The 16413-nt window shown below is 30.8% G+C and overlaps 2 protein-coding genes and 1 non-coding gene across 5 annotated transcripts; 1 reads left to right on the plus strand and 2 right to left on the minus strand.

Annotated features, from left to right (window-relative positions):
- Nucleotides 1-1560: 1560 nt before the first annotated feature.
- Nucleotides 1561-3659, plus strand: ABCG8 (ABC-2 type transporter family protein). The gene has a single exon (XM_028078282.2). It carries the CDS (start codon nucleotides 1681-1683, stop codon nucleotides 3481-3483), a length of 1803 nt encoding a protein of 600 aa, XP_027934083.1. The 5' UTR covers nucleotides 1561-1680; the 3' UTR covers nucleotides 3484-3659.
- A 1351-nt stretch (nucleotides 3660-5010) lies between these two features.
- On the minus strand, nucleotides 5011-5084 carry TRNAN-GUU (transfer RNA asparagine (anticodon GUU)). The gene has a single exon. It is a non-coding gene; the product is annotated as a tRNA-Asn (tRNA).
- Nucleotides 5085-8770: 3686 nt separating this feature from the next.
- Nucleotides 8771-15216, minus strand: LOC114190743 (SPX domain-containing membrane protein At4g11810-like). 3 transcript variants are annotated; one of them, XM_028079744.2, is made up of 14 exons: nucleotides 14955-15216; nucleotides 14729-14806; nucleotides 13624-13637; nucleotides 13469-13535; nucleotides 13244-13302; nucleotides 13050-13170; nucleotides 12568-12879; nucleotides 12326-12439; nucleotides 11724-12178; nucleotides 11094-11395; nucleotides 10147-10319; nucleotides 9711-9901; nucleotides 9373-9506; nucleotides 8771-9224 (listed from the first exon to the last, which is right to left on the minus strand). In XM_028079744.2, the coding sequence occupies exons 5-14, from the start codon at nucleotides 13294-13296 to the stop codon at nucleotides 8986-8988; spliced, it is 2094 nt and encodes a 697-aa protein (XP_027935545.1). In that variant the 5' UTR covers nucleotides 13297-13302; nucleotides 13469-13535; nucleotides 13624-13637; nucleotides 14729-14806; nucleotides 14955-15216; the 3' UTR covers nucleotides 8771-8985. The 3 variants fall into 3 exon arrangements, with proteins under 3 accessions (XP_027935545.1, XP_027935546.1, XP_027935544.1); XM_028079745.2 differs by lacking the exon at nucleotides 13624-13637; XM_028079743.2 differs by having other exon boundaries at nucleotides 13469-13637.
- Nucleotides 15217-16413: the final 1197 nt, after the last annotated feature.

Genomic DNA, 16413 nt, shown 5'->3' on the forward strand with positions numbered 1-16413 from the left:
ATAGATAATAAATTTTGGGATATTAAAAACATATTAAAATTTTTAAAAAATATATAAATTTATATAAAAATAAACAAAAATTGGGGAGCCAAAACCTCTGTGTTAACACTAAGATCAGTCTGTAAATGTGATATGTGATATTTTCTTTAAATAAAAAGACTACATCTTGATAGGATCATAACTCAAATGACATTTCAAGAATTTGTTTTAAAGTTGTGGTAAGTAAATTATTTGATCAAACTTAAAACATGCATTTTCGCTTCTTTGTATTTGACGGAGGATCAAAAAAGTTCATATTACATGCATAAAACAATAGCACTTTATTTTTAAGGAAATATTTTGTTCTCTTTTAACCTTTTATCAAAACTTTCAATTTAAAGACGACATAACTATAATCCTCGACTTATTGCTATTTGGTTAAAAATTTGAACTGTGAACGAATATGTCTGAGGCCAAATATGTATTCCTAATTCCTATATCTAGTTGAGTTATAGCTTTGCCACATGATTTTCCTTAAGCCGCACATACACCTCTCAGAAAAGCCTCGTAATAATATAAATGAGAGTGTTAAAGCACAGCCAGGTAATGCATAGATTCATATGTTTTTCGTAAATAAATTATGACAAATGTTTTTACCAAACAATTTGAGAATCCAAATAATTAATTTACGGAGAAAAATCATTCAAACACAAAATTTGTTGCAATGAAAGATTGTCAGATACTTTATTTTTTGTGTGCTTTTAATTTCAACTCCCATTATTGTTAAAACTAAATAAGTAGAACATTATAGTATTATATGTATGTATGTTTTCTATTATCACTTTTTTCCTTGATATTCTGTCTTAATATAGGACGTTATTCTCTCCCGACATTTTTTTTTTCAGAAAAAGAAAAATCATTCTCTATGTAATGTTATTTTGAACTAAGAATAAAACATTCAATAAACAAGTATGGAAGTAGACCGGGTAAATAATAAAGTTTATATACTGTTTTTCAAGAAAGAAATAAATTTTCCCCACATCATGACACAAACTTGAAAGTTGTATTATCGAGCATGACATATTCAATTCTTTAGATTTGATTATTTATTTTTAATTTAAATCAGAAATTAAAATAAAATCACAACTTTTTCTTTGTGATCATGGATACTCATAAATGCAAACATAATATTTTTATTGCAAACAATAGATTAAGATCTTTTATACGAAAGTTTTGCGTGTTTCCAATGCAATTATCTTAACATGGACTTGATTGCATTAAACAAGCAGCAATGAAATAAATAATAATAACATTAGTGTAACAAGAATAAATCAATCTACTAATAATAGATGTCACTGCAAGAATTAAATTAACCTTAATTCCACATATTTAGTTACATTAGTTATTTTATCTTATAAAAAAAGTGAATCCAAAGCTTACAAAAAGAGAGTAAAAATATATGAGAGTTCTCATTAATTAATATAGATATTCAACCTATTTATTTCATTACTAATTGTTTTGAGTAGAATAAAATATAATCCAAACACCAAAGGCCAATGCACTTAACCACAACACTTTTTTAATTATTTTTCCCTTTTGTCACATTCTATATTATCCTTATACTCTTCAACACAACACTGGAATGGAAATTAACCCATCCTTCATACTTCTCACCACCCATCCTCACTCTCACTCGCCTCCATGGAACACCAATCGTCACCGCCACCGCCACCACCATCCAAAACCTACACACTAACCGCCACCTCGATATGCTACACCAAATCCTCCTCCACCAGACTGCCTCTCTTCTTCAACCATTGCACCACCACCCCTCCAGCCTACATCCTCAAGGATGTCTCCCTCACCGCCCACCCTTCCCAAATCCTCGCCGTGGTGGGCCCTAGCGGCGCCGGCAAGTCCACCCTCCTGGACATCCTCGCCGCCCGCACCCTCCCCTCCCACGGCACCCTCTCCCTCAACTCTTCCCCTCTCCTCCCCTCCTCCTTTCGCAAGCTCTCCTCCTACGTCCCCCAACACGACCACTCCCTCCCTCTCCTCACCGTCTCCGAAACCTTCCTCTTTGCCGCCACCCTCCTCAAACCCTCCGCCCCCAACCTCCGCGCCCTCGTCTCCCAACTCCTTTCCCAACTGCGCCTCTCCCATCTCGCCCACACGCGCCTCGCCCACGGCCTCTCCGGCGGCGAACGCAGAAGGGTCTCCATCGGTCTCAGCCTCCTCCACGATCCCGCCGTGCTACTCCTCGACGAACCCACCTCGGGGCTTGACAGCACTTCCGCCTTCAAAGTCATGCAGATTCTCAAACAAACTTGCCTCTCTCGCAACAGAACCATCATCCTCTCCATCCACCAACCCAGCTTCAAGATCCTCTCCTGCATTGACAGGATATTGCTGCTTTCCAAGGGAACCGTAGTTCATCATGGAACCGTTGCCACCTTGCAAGCCTTCTTGCACTCCAATGGCTACACCGTCCCTCACCAACTCAATGCCTTGGAATATGCCATGGAGATTTTGAATGAGATTAAACCTCTCACTCCACCCAGTCTTCCGGAGTCGCCTGAAAGTTCAAGTTCAAGTTCAGTAAATTTGGTTCCTGGTGGTGGACGAACAGGGAACAGTGGAGAGAGCATCATGTATAAAAGCTCTAGGGTGCACGAGATTTTCACTCTTTACGTCAGATTTTGGAAGATTATTTACCGAACAAGGCAACTTCTTCTGACCAACACTGCTGAAGCGCTTCTGGTGGGGCTTGTGTTGGGAACTATTTATATCAACATAGGTTTTGGTAAAGAAGGGATCGAGAAAAGGTTTGGTCTGTTTGCTTTCACTCTCACCTTTCTCTTATCTTCCACCACCGAAACCCTTCCCATCTTCATCAACGAGAGGCCTATCATATTAAGAGAAACTTCCAGTGGGGTTTATAGGCTCTCTTCTCATCTCATTGCAAATACGCTTGTTTTCTTGCCCTACTTGTTCGTTGTTGCTGTTATGTATTCTATCCCGGTTTACTTCTTAGTTGGCCTCTGTGCTTCATGGTTTTCTTTTGCTTACTTTGTCCTCGTCATTTGGGTCATAGTTCTCATGGCAAACTCCTTCGTACTCTTTTTGAGCTCTCTTGCACCCAACTATATCTCCGGAACTTCCCTCTTGACGGTGCTTCTGGCGGCGTTTTTTCTGTTCTCCGGTTACTTTATCTCCAAGGATAGCTTGCCCAAGTACTGGCTCTTCATGCACTTCTTGTCCATGTACAAATATGCTCTTGACGCTCTTCTCATCAACGAGTACTCGTGCTTGCTGACAAAGTGTTTGATATGGTACCAAGAGAATGAAGAGTGCATGATCACCGGCGCTGACGTGCTACAGAAGAGAGGGATTAAGGAGAGTGAAAGGTGGACCAACGTGTACATCTTGATCAGCTTCTTTGTGGTGTATCGTTTGCTTTGCTTCTTGGTTTTGATTCGGAGGGTGTCGAGATCCAAAACATAATAGAGACCGATAAACACGATGATCAAACGTTGTAGTGTTATTTTCTTTTATCGTATGAACTGTTTTTGTTTTATTTGGTTTCTACGAAGTATACAAGTATATAATCGGAAATACAGCCACAGAAAAAGTTTGATTCATAGATATGAAGTGGACTTTTCGTTCTCCTCTAAAGAAAATTATTCCAATATTCTCATTTCTTCATTAGATATAGTTGTTGCCTTTCTCTTGAGAATCCCATAATTTGGATAATTGGATGATTTAATACAAGTGTGTCGTATTTCATTTTCCTAAGACACTGCACAACAATAATGTACCTCAAGAATGCGACGTTTCATACTGTAGGCACATGATGGATGGCTACGCATAAAACTGACACATCTGATTTACAATGATATTCAAAATTGTTAATTTTGATAAAATTTTGTGAAGAACATAATAAGGTGGGTTCCATGATTTGAGTTTCTGGAAGAGCTGAGTTGAGAGTTGAATGGCGGATATGTAACAGGAAAAGGTCTTAGATTATAATTTGAATTGTTGGATTTGTTTAAGTTTGTTGAAGTCACGGGATGCGTTTGGTTGGAAAGAGTGAGGAAGAATCCAAAAGGGTCGTTGTCATCATGGAAGAAGTTTTGTCGTGTGGCTAAGTTGCTTTGTTGCTGCTATTCTTTTGTCTGCTGTGACTGTGAGCGAGAGTGTTTTGATCACGGGTTCTTCATTCATGGTCCCGTGAACTTGTTCAGTGTTGGGTTGGGGGTTGCAAATAAAATTTTGGTTATCATGTGTCACTCTTCGCTTAAGATACACTACTGGACAATGAGGCAGAATAAAAACAAATTATGAAGGAAAATATATTTTTAGGAAATATTATATAAAGTGCTATTTGATTGAACTGTTAAGCGTGATATTTGATAAAAAATTGCATTGGTGCAGTGTTAGTAGTATAAATTAGCAAACAGGGACTTTATTTTGAACACAGAGGAATACAGAAGAAAAGACAGGTGGAAAAATAAAATACTATATTCATCTATGCAAGTTGAAACAGTGAGTGGATCCCACATAATCAGATTTCATCCCATAATTGACTTAAGAAAACGGAGTTCACGAGCTGCTCTCCAGGAAAATACTCACATGTTGTAGATTCAAATTTCCCAACCCAGTAGTTTTAGTTTAATAGAATAAAAAAAAAAATTGAAATATTACGTAGTTTTAGTTTAATAAAATAAAATAAAATTGAAAAAAGAGAATGAAAAAAAAGAAAAAAAATTTTAAAAAAAGTTTAAAAAAATTTAAAAAACAAATAAAATATTAAAAAAATTAAAAAAAATTAAATATTTAAAAAATAAATAAATAATTTTAAAAGAATTTTAAAAAATAAAAATAAAATTTAAAAATTTAAAAAAAATAAACAAAATAAAAAAGAATTTAAAGAAAATTTAAAAGAATTTAAAAAAAATTCAAAAAAAAATTAAAAAGAATTTAAAGAAAATTAAAAAAAAATTTAAAAAGAATTAAAAAAAAATTAAAAAACGCTAGAAGGAGGGCTTGAACCTCCGACCTTGTGGTTAACAGCCACACGCTCTAACCAACTGAGCTATTCCAGCTTTTATTACTGTGTTGGGTATTCTTTATTTAATCTAATTATTTTGTAACTCAACACGCTTCCCCATGTCCTTTCTTGGATTGGATATGGACATAACTTTTTCAGTGTTTGATTTCTGCCTCAATAAAGTAATACCTTCTAAAGGAGCTTCTTTATTCAGCTCTTCGTTGTTTGTAAACTTCTTTAGCCATTGAATTCGGTTTTATGCATATGTAAGGATAAATAAAGTTTTAAAATGGTTTTAAACTCAGAGTCAATCCCACATACTATGAATTTGAGATAAATTGAGTTAAATATATATATATATATATATATATATATATATATATATATATATATATAAATTTTTGTATATAAGATCAATTAAATTTGATTAAATGAGTATGAGTAAGTTGACTTATAATTTATTACATCAACTCTTTGTGTATTTTTTAATAAGAATAATGTTAAACAGTATCCTAAGAAGTTTGGATTTTTTTTATGATTTTTCTTTGTTAGTTCCTTTATTGTATCTTCAAAATACATTATAGTCATTAATTTTAAAATATATTAAAATTATTTTTGAAGTATCAGAACAATGTGTTTTTAATACTCAGCAGAGGATAACACAGAAAAACTCAACAGAGAATCCAGACTCTTGTCCTAAAGGCCTTAGAGCACTGGTTAAGAAATAATTAATGTGCTTTGATACTACTATTTTTACATTAAAAGCTGAAATAATTAAATACAGTAATTAAAATAGTATAAATGCACATAACAAATTTTATAAAGACAAAAGTATCCTTTAAATTGTTAGAGAATAACTTTCTGATACAAAATAAGGACTTTGAAATTTGTAAGATTTCTACTAAAAAGCAAAAAAAACAATTCAATGAAATCTCAAATTGATATTTTAATTATTAATTTTTTTGGTAAAATTTTTATATGTTTAACACTATTTTTTTGTTGATTTTTTTGTTAATTTAAAATTTCTTATATTTAATTTTTAGCAACATTAAAATATAGTTATTTTATTATTTAATTGATTTTTAACTTTTATTTGTGAACATTAAATAAAATATTAAACACACTTGTACAATATTTATGGACATTTTTGTCCTTTAAATAAAATAAAGTTGTATTAATGGTTATTAAGTTAAATTTTATTTAATATCATACTTATCTATATATTTCTATAAAATCTAATTTATATTAGTTATTCTTAACTTAATAAGACCTTTTTAATAATTTTTTTATTATGATTATTTATTATTTTTTTTAAATTAATAATTTATTTTATTTTTATAATTAGAATCTCATTCGAGAGGCTTCAAATAATTTAAATGTTTAATTTATTTTTTTATTCAATTATATAATTAATATTTTTTTCTTTATAATATTATTTATAATTTCACTTCCTAATTATATTTAGTGTTTTGTGAAAGTATTAACACTATAGTAAAATAGAGACTAAAAGTTGATATTTTATTTTATTTGTATGATTAGAATCTCATTTGAGAAGATTCAAATTTGAATGTTTAATTTATTTTTTATTCAATTATATAATTAATATTTTTTTCTTTATAATATTATTTATAATTTCACTTCCTAATTATGGTGTTTTGTGAAAGTATTAACACTATACTTATGTAAAATGGAGACTAAAGTTAATAACTTTTTATAATGTTATTGTTTGTTATAATAAATATATAAACATTGAAAAATAAAATATATTTAATTGAATCAATCTCACATACTTTATCTTTTAATGAATATTAAGTCGTATAAAATTACAACACATTTAACTCATTAAAAAGTAATCCAAATTAAATTAGTTTAATAGTGAGTCAACTCGACTCAATGTATAACACTTCTACTGATCAACTATTACTCAATTGAATTGATTATTCACCTCTTTATACAAAAGTTACATATTGTTCCTACACGTATAATTACATGACAAGCTACAAACAAAATCCTCATAGAATTACTGACAAATATTTCATGTTATGTATGTCTATATAGAGAAAAATCATTTAAAATTATATATACAATTGATACAGATAAGAAAAATATAAAAGAAAGGATGTTTGCATGTGTTCATATATTTTAAATTGGTTTTGGTCTATATATTTCTGAATTCATACATTAATCCGCCAAAATTTAAAAATATATGAATTTAATTTTTAGTCATATTCAAACTTAATATTTAGTGATAATTTTTATCGTTTACACAGTTTAGAATGACCAAATTTCCATTTTTTTTAAAATTCGTAGACGAAGTTTAAGAGAAAAAACACAAAAAAAAAATTTCAAATATAAATAAGGTTAAATCATTCCAAAGGTCTCCATAACGAAATCTTAAGTATGTAGCAATTTTCTTTATTTGACTCAGTTGATCCCTATTTTAAAAAAGTCGTTGTAATTAGATCATTTCCGTTAGTAGTACACTAATGTGTTAATTATGTGTCACGTGTTAGCACATGATTTTTTTTTTTTATTTTTCTTTATAATTTCCTTTAAAAAAAATAATTGTCACGTGTCAACCCGACGTTGCGCCACATAGCAGAGACAATATAATGTGACAATGTCAGTGGTATTTGTTCTTTTGTTTCAATTTGGTGCAAATCTTTTTAAAACTGAATCAATTTTAGTCCCTATTTAAATTGAGATAAAATTCTACCTTTGTATAAATGTCACAATGATAATTCTAACAAGATTAAGTTTTTATTTTACATTAAAATTTATTTAAATATTGTTTTAAATATTTATATATCAATAATTTATAGACAAAGGTTAGAGTTGGTTTTAAAATAACAACTTTATAAATTGTAAAATTTTAAATAAATTTATTTATTTTAAATTGTTATAAAATTATTTTAAAATTTTATATTTGAATTTATAAAGTTTTTATTTTTAAAGTAACTCTAACATTTATCTATAAATTATAGATATATAAATATTTAAAATAAAATTTAAATAAAATTCAATGCAAAATATACATTTAAATAAACTTAGATTTGTTAAAAATATAAATTATAATAAAAATACCATTGTAAAATTTATACAAAATTTAAATTTGATATAGGAATGAAATTGATTCAGTTTTAAAAAAATTGGCACCAAATTGAGACAAAATAACACATACAAGGATTATATCGAGATTTTTCACATGCAATAGTGTCACCTAACACTACCACTGCCACATCACATTGTTTCAATCACGTGGCACAACGTCAGATTGATATGTGACAATTATTTTTTAAATCATAAAAAAAATTTAAAATTTAAAATAAATTTTAAACAAATTTTAAAAAGTCAAAAAAATCACTTGTTGACATGTGACACATAGTTAACACTATTAGTACTCACAAAAATGATTTAATCTATAAATAACTTAGATTTAGAAATTGTTAGAGATATCTTGATATATTCTTTCAGTTTTTTTTGTTAGATTTTTTGTTATGATTTTCTATTAGGTATCAGTTTTTTTAGGTTTGCTGATATGATTTTTTATTGCTTGTATTCTTTCTTTGTATTCAAACACATTTCACTTTTGTAAAACACACGAAGAAAAACTTGATTTTTTTAAATGAACACACTAAAGAACTTAATTTCAGAATATAAGTAAATGAAATTAAAAAAGAAAAACATTTAAAAAAGTAATATCTGAGGGAGAAAAATAATGTAAAGTGCAGAGTATAAAAATAGTAATAAAAATGGCATGCGTCTTATATTGTATGTATTGTGAATAATAATGACCATTGTAGATACATGAGGAATCCATGGAACTGAAGAATTTACATTGGACAGCCTAACTACTGTTTCACTACCTCATGGAGCTTGAAGAAGTTGATAGATCAAAATTGGAAGGGAGAAAAGAAGTTGGTGAGGAAGTTTCTTAAAACATACAAGAGGCGTAATCAATATAAAGAATTGTAGGTGTAGCAAGTTGCAAATATGGAAACTACGCAAATGAAGAAGGAAGGAATGAGGGTGATGTTGAGGAGCCTACTCACACCCACATAGCCAGCAAGAGTAATGGTCGCATCTGCAATCACTCGTGCAAGTGTCCCGGCCTCTGTCGACAAAAGCCCTCCATTGTAGGTTCCACGAGAAAGCCTTGATGACATAACTCGTGAAAGAAGTGACAAGTTGACGCCTGTAAAGCATAAATCATTGTCAAACATCGTAACGATCAATGACCCCAATATGTTTTCATCATGTTCCATGTTGACATGCTTTTTGCTCTTTCCTTTTTTAAAATCTAAATATATTTTTCTCTCTCAATATTTAGTCTAAGATCTTACCTTCAAGTACTTCAGCAGAAACAAACATAAGCAGCCCCGAACAGACATACTGTGGCTCAGAGTATGGAACAATTACATTGAAGCTGAAGAGTATGCCTAAGAAAACCATAATTTCTGATGCCAACAGAATTTGCCTACAAAACGATCAAATAGAAAGAGGATCTCTTAGTGTGTAGATGGATAGTATCAACAATTTTAATGTTAGTGGATAAGTGAAAATATTTATCTCTTGGATTGGATCTCTATAATTGCTTTTATCATTTTCTCAAGTATTAAAATCCAAAATGTGTTATCAATTTGTCATGCATCTCTTTCTGCATAGGTTTTCTACACGTTACCTGTCCTCGAACATATTGCTTATATAACTTCCAACAACGATGTTGACAGGAAGAACAGTCAAGCCAAGGCAAGCAAGAAAAACGGAAACCGTGCTTGTTGTCCAATTGAAGTAGTATGTCGTGACGACACTAGATTCTGATAGTAAAATCTCCATTGCATACTTTAGCATGAAATATATCAATAACTGAACCTGAGATGTTACATAACGTTGGTCAGCTGAAAAACCTTTATTTGGTTTTCACTTGGAACTTTGTGAATTGTGATATCAAACAAACTGTACACCAAAGATTTCACACTTCTAAATAATCTAAAACAACAATAAGCTGAATGTGAAAAGTTAAATTTAACAGAGATTAACACGCATAATTCTCATAATCTATGATGGAAATCCAACATTTTGAGTTGAAACTGTAACATTTAGAATTGTTCTCAAACCTTTACACAAGGTGTAAGGAGTCTATACGCTGCTCCAATTGAATTGGCTGGCTGACGAGATTCTTTTGGAGCTTCTTCACTATCATCATTATCCTGGTCAGCATTTTCATCTACCTTATTTTCTGAACTGGTGAGCAATGGATGTCTTAAGCCTTTTTCAAGTGCACTGTTTTCTATTAGTACAAGAAAAAGAACTGTCATTTTCAATTGTTTTAGTTTAAAAGAATGAACAAACATATAGATTACCCTTGAATTATGATATTATAAAGTAAGGAAAATGTGGTTTTAGATGTTTTTCTATAAATTCTCTCGGAACACAGAGACACACTCTAATTTTTAGAGACGGCTCGTTAGTCTTTAGTGCCAGAAGTATTACATTTCGGCAGCAGATTTGTCAATTCACCAGAGATAGCCTTCCAGGTAAATATTTTCCAACGATTTTACAGTTTTTATTGTTAATTTCTTTTTCATATCCTTATTTGATCTATTCAGTACGTCATTGTGGTGTTTGGAAGGTTCAAAAAATACTACACAGGGTAGCAGTACAGCAACAAAGTTTTATAAAGCTTCTGAGGAAGACAGGGTCTGGTCTGACAATACATGTGCTTCGTAAAGTATGAAGCAAAAGACAGAGATATTAAAAAACTGGATGCATCAATAATCAATATATGCATCAATCTCCATTTCCTTTGACGAGGAAGAATGTGATATTTTACTGTTTTAGATTTATTTTGACAGTGGTCAAAAGTATAAACAAATACCAGTGTCACTAATGAAATATTCAGTATTGACTGTCATCACTTAAAGGGCAAACAATCCAGTCAATATAAAAAATAGTAGGACCCAGAAATGAAATCAGAGGATTAATGCAGACAACCAGTCTTGTAAGGACACAGTAGAAAAATATAAATAATCAGCAAAGGGAAGATGTAATGTGAGTTTGGTACCAGTATTGGATTGATGTGGTGTTTGATTCTCTTCAATCCCACGAGAAGGTTCCTTGAAAGCGATCGACAACCACGCTAGATATAGGAGCCAAGCAACAGTCATAACCCACCCTGGCAAGGTGTCTTGATTAAATGTAATATTGAAAATCCGAAAGTCGATCTGTAGTAAGCCGGCTAACGCCGGACCACAGGCCATTCCTAGAGCACTGGCACTAACAAAACCTGCCGATGCTTGCATGCGGATTTTTAGAGGTACACAATCACTAATATAACGTCGATTAACAGCTCTGGCAGAACCAAATCTGCAATTAAAATCAGACGTTTATGAATGGATCTCAGTCTTAATCTGACTAGTATCTTCACATATCCACAGCTTCAGTATTAAGGGAAACGTAAAATGGCACCAATCATTCATGATGGTAGGCAATATTTATACAAGATGCTAAATATGTTTTTATACTAAGAATGTAAAATGCAAATTACATTAGTCTCCTTCTGGATACCAACAATGGTTATGATACTAGACCCAAAACAGTGTTATAATACTTCCCCAAAATAAAATGATGCTGCAAAGTCAAAATTTATGGTCATCAAGTAATGAAAGCAAGTAAAAGATACAAAATTACCTACCCACATAAAAGACGACCAAATAAGAGAACCCATATCGAATTAAGATCATATGCCATGGCATACATGGCATTGCCGAGAAAAAGAACTATGCTACTGAATACTAGAGGTCTGAAGTATGATTTATTTGACCACGCACTAAAGTACACTGAGGAAAACACCTGTGCAACTGCCATTGCCCCGATCACAATACCACAAACCGTTGGTGCTGCTCCAAGGCTCATAGAGTAATCATCTGCAGTAGGGACTATAATATATGTATTGACCATATATAAAAATGTGTTTGCCAAGTTTAGGAAAAGAGACATAAAATGATATTTTTGATCATCAACATGTTCATCAACAGGTATTGTTAGCTCCTCATCCACAATAAGTGCATGCTTCCCCAAAAAGTTAAGGAAGTTGGTTGAATTACTTAACCTATCAACCGCTGCTCTTATTGAATCAATAACAGGATCCTGAAAATAAGTAAGACCAAGTAATTAAGATGGAAAATCACCAAACTTGTGTTACTTCCAAGGCAGCTACTAAAACTTTCCTGAAAACATTGACGGAAATCATGAAACTTAACATCAGATGATGAACAAAGTCAGTGTAGAAAAAACCTGAAGGGGAAGAGTAGGCTGATCATAAATTGATAAGAAGCTCCCTTGACTTTCCTCATTCTTCTGAAGTTCATGAAGGTTGCGGGATAAAGCTCCAACAACAGCTCCAACTCCCTGCAAGTTCGGATCTGTCAGTCAATGTTCATTTGTAGGAAGAAAAAAAAAGTTTTAGTTTGTTTTAGCGATGCATTTTATTCAGCAGAGGTCCAAACGCAAATTTGTGTTTGAACTTAACATATTACCACATGCTTGAACACTTGTTGAAGCTGGGAGTAAGGATGATTTGCCCGAGTTTTAACATAGTAATCAGTAAATTTGTAGCCTAAGCGTTTCTCAAACTTCTTCAATATCTTACGCAAACCAACAGCATTGACTTCCACAAAGAAGAGAAGCTTCAATAGCTCTTGTCCCACTGCTCTATAAGCTTCTCGTAGTTCAGCTATTCTGTTTAAACGAGGCTCCTGCTGAATAACTTCATGTTCCTCTCCGAGCTTTGCTATCCTACTTGCTAAAAGCCCTTGTTGTTCCAACAGGAAAAGGACAGTCTTTTCAATCTGAATTGACAAAGGAAGTGAGTGAAACACACTACAACACAACAGACTGAATACGATCCCTTTACCCATATCCAAAACCAGAATCTAAATTGAGTAAAAGACTCAAATTTCGTAATGTTAAAAGGTCACTGACTAAAATAAAAATCATACAGTCAACGATGGGAACGGACCTGATTATCCAGCATTCTCGAGAAATCCTTAAGTACATGGCGGCGATCTAGTGTTTCAAGTTGTATTTGTTGAGCGTACTGCTTAACTCGTTTCTTCATTAATTTGTAGTTTATGTAATATCTAAATTAAAAGTCAACATCATGACCATGCGTAAAAATGAAACCATAGGCAGACAACACGAGCAAAAACATACCCTTGCCATTCTTGAATTTGTCTTTCTTTCAACTTTTTTCCGAAGGCAACCATCTCTCTCTGCAAATGCAGGGTTGAATGCATCCAAAGTAAATTAGAACAACTTATAACAATAATAAGTAGCAAAGCATTTCACATCATAAGCAGCTCCGTTGACAATGAATATTTAAATCAGATGCACACCATGACATCAACCCAACTTACACCAACATAGAATCCTACGTACCCGATCAATGTACCGTTACTCAATGGAGTTATAACTCGGGTGCTCTCTTCCTAGCCTAGTATGTTCGCTGCCAGTACAAAAATGTCGAAGCATTCATATTAATACAAGCAACGTTGTCCGCTCTCATTAATGAATAAGAAGCCATATGAATATACCGTCTATTAAACATCTGCATCAAACCAAGCACACGGGTTCAATTTGATATAGTACGACTAAATTCTTATGTATTCCATTATACATACTTGCTAGTATTATAACAGTATATTTGAAGAAATTTCATGAATTCTTTCTAGGAAAGAAAGATGAAAACAAAACTAAATTAACTGTTTTATAAACTAAAATCAATTTATGCATAATCTATAAAAGTCCTTTTATATTCTTTTTCTGATTTTTTTGTTTTCAATTTGTGTATAAGTCAACTTTAATATATAGAAAAATTAAGGCACACTGTTGTTCGTAGTTCTAATTAGACACACTGTTGTTGTTCGTAGTTCTAATCAGACAACTTTCATTTATAATTAAACAACAGCGCGTCTTGGAATGATGGTAGAAGTTTGGAATGAAGGTAAAAGTTATACAACTTACATGCCATATTAGATTGGTCAATAGAGAAAAAAAAATTTATAAGCTAAAATTTATTTATATATAAATTGAAATTAAAATTATATAAAAATAATATTTATAAAATCGTTATTGTTTATATTAATTATAATTTTGATATAATATATTCATTTCAAATTTTCTTATATTTTTTATAAATAGTTACGATGAAGCTTGTCCAAACATGCTCTTATTATACTAAACATACTATTATATTATGACATAATCTTATTAGCTAATATTATACTAATATTATACTAATATTATACTAATATTATACTAATATCATGAAGAAGCATTCTTATTAGATTATGTATTAAGATTAGCCTGGTACATAAAACTAAGAATCAAAATTTAAAAATAATTTTAACTCAATCATTAATTTTTAATAAAATTATGTTTATATACAGTGAGTGTAGAAAGAATTACAATTAACCAATTAAACATTAATTATAAGAGATATAATAACTCTTAAGATAACTATTATAAAAATTAATAAACATAAGAAACAGCAAACATTTCTTTATACTATCAATATACAAGTTATTTTTTTTCTCTTTATTTAATAATCACTATTTTATTGTTATCATGTAAATCACATTCTTCTGAATTTAGACTAGTAACATTCTTTCATAAAACAACAAAAATTGAGAGTGGAACCTGGTTGGTTCTGATGAGCAAGAAAAATTCAGGGAAAAGTGGTTGTGAATCTTCTTAATTCGGTACTTTGATTCAAACCTAATATCCCAGCCAACAAAACTCGGGTAAGGCATTCCCCATTGTTAATCACAGCAATAAAAAAATCCAAACATCCATCGATAACAGCAATTGAAGGTTAGGGATGAAAAGATAAAATAAAGCAACATCCATCACAGGATAGTTTTACCTTTAAAGAGAAGATCCTTCTTGCGATCCTCTTTTCAAGAAAAAATCCACAAAAAAAAAGAAATTGTTCTGTAAATGTCCATTGACAGGTTGCATAAAGTTTGGTTATGGGCAAAAGAACTGTATTATTCGATGAAGGAGAATCGAAAGAAGGAGGAATGAGAAAATGGAATTGAATACTCAAAAAAAAAAAAAAAGAGAAGAAGAAGGAAGAAGGAAAAAGGAGTGATAGTGTAAAATGCTAACAAACAAACACATAGGAAGCGGATCCTACTCTTCCAAATGCAATTTGTTGCCATATATTTTCATCTCTTTCATACTATTTATAGAAACACCTGCTTCCACTCAATACACGTGGTTAATCAAAATCATCTAATTAATCACACTATGCTACCAAGAAAATTGTAAAAATTAATTTAATATTTTCTAATTCCAAGAACTACTCCAAGAGACCCTTCAGAAATTCGATAATTTAAATTAATTTTTACTTTATATATAAGTATATATTTAACAATTCCAAATAGAATAAAGTTGTTCATCCATCAATTTCTTGTAAGATATCTATAAGAGAGATCCCAAAAGGTGTACAAAATTGTTGCAGAATATATAGAAAAAGCTAGAACAAAATAAACTAATCCAAAAGATAAATTGGATGAAGGCATGGAACCAAAACACTGTAACACAACCAAAAAAACAAATATACTCGCTTGTTAGTTTGGGTTTAAACGTAACTTATCTATCATTTTACGGTCTTAATTTGTATATCATAATTGATAATTAATAACTAAAATAACAATAATATAATAAAAAACATTTATTTATATGTGTACATATAAATAAATTTTAAAAAAATTAAAAAAATTGTGGAAGTAGTTATATTTTATCGCCCTCATTTTAGATGTTAGTGATGGACCACTCAAACCCAATTTATTTTTGAGCGAACCGGGTCAAAATGAACTGAACGGATTTATTCTAGCAATAGCGTACATACAGGTATTGTCACGATTGTGTGTACGCATTTTTTAAATATACATGATATTATATTAGTAGATGATGATTATATAAAATAAAATTACATTTATTAAAAATAAAGTGAAATATATCAATTTATAAAAGTAACGGGTCAATTTTAAAAAATTAATAAATAATTATATTTTAAAGGATAAAATTGATATTTTGAAATGTGGATACAAAAGAAGAGATCTCTTTATATAGATGTATAATGAATTGTGTTACTTAGAAACAAAATATTTAACAAATAAAATCTTACAAAAAGATAGGTTGAGAAAAGTTTTTTTTTTTTTTTAACTTTTTATGCAGATGGAAAGTTTATTTTCAGAAAAATTAAACTGTAATGTAAATGTTATATTTATTCTAATTAATAAGTAGTTTCATTTATTTTAATTTTTTTTTATCTTTTAAAATATTTGTTGTTATATTTTCTAATTTAAATTTTTTAA

Source organism: Vigna unguiculata, chromosome 7 (assembly GCF_037176805.1).
Source record: "Vigna unguiculata cultivar grain cowpea cultivar isolate G323 ecotype 2 chromosome 7, ASM3717680v1, whole genome shotgun sequence".
Classification (NCBI taxonomy): domain Eukaryota; kingdom Viridiplantae; phylum Streptophyta; class Magnoliopsida; order Fabales; family Fabaceae; genus Vigna; species Vigna unguiculata.

Coding starts and splice junctions, on each gene's coding strand:
- ABCG8 (XM_028078282.2), top strand. CDS start 1,681: ATGGAACACCAATCGTCACCGCCACCGCCACCACCATCCAAAACCTAC.
- LOC114190743 (XM_028079745.2), bottom strand. CDS start 13,296: ATGGTTGCCTTCGGAAAAAAGTTGAAAGAAAGACAAATTCAAGAATGG. Junction 9,902..10,146: donor TCCTTACACCTTGTGTAAAG/GTTTGAGAACAA, acceptor GTAACATCTCAG/GTTCAGTTATTGATATATTT. Junction 9,507..9,710: donor AGCAATATGTTCGAGGACAG/GTAACGTGTAGA, acceptor ATCGTTTTGTAG/GCAAATTCTGTTGGCATCAG.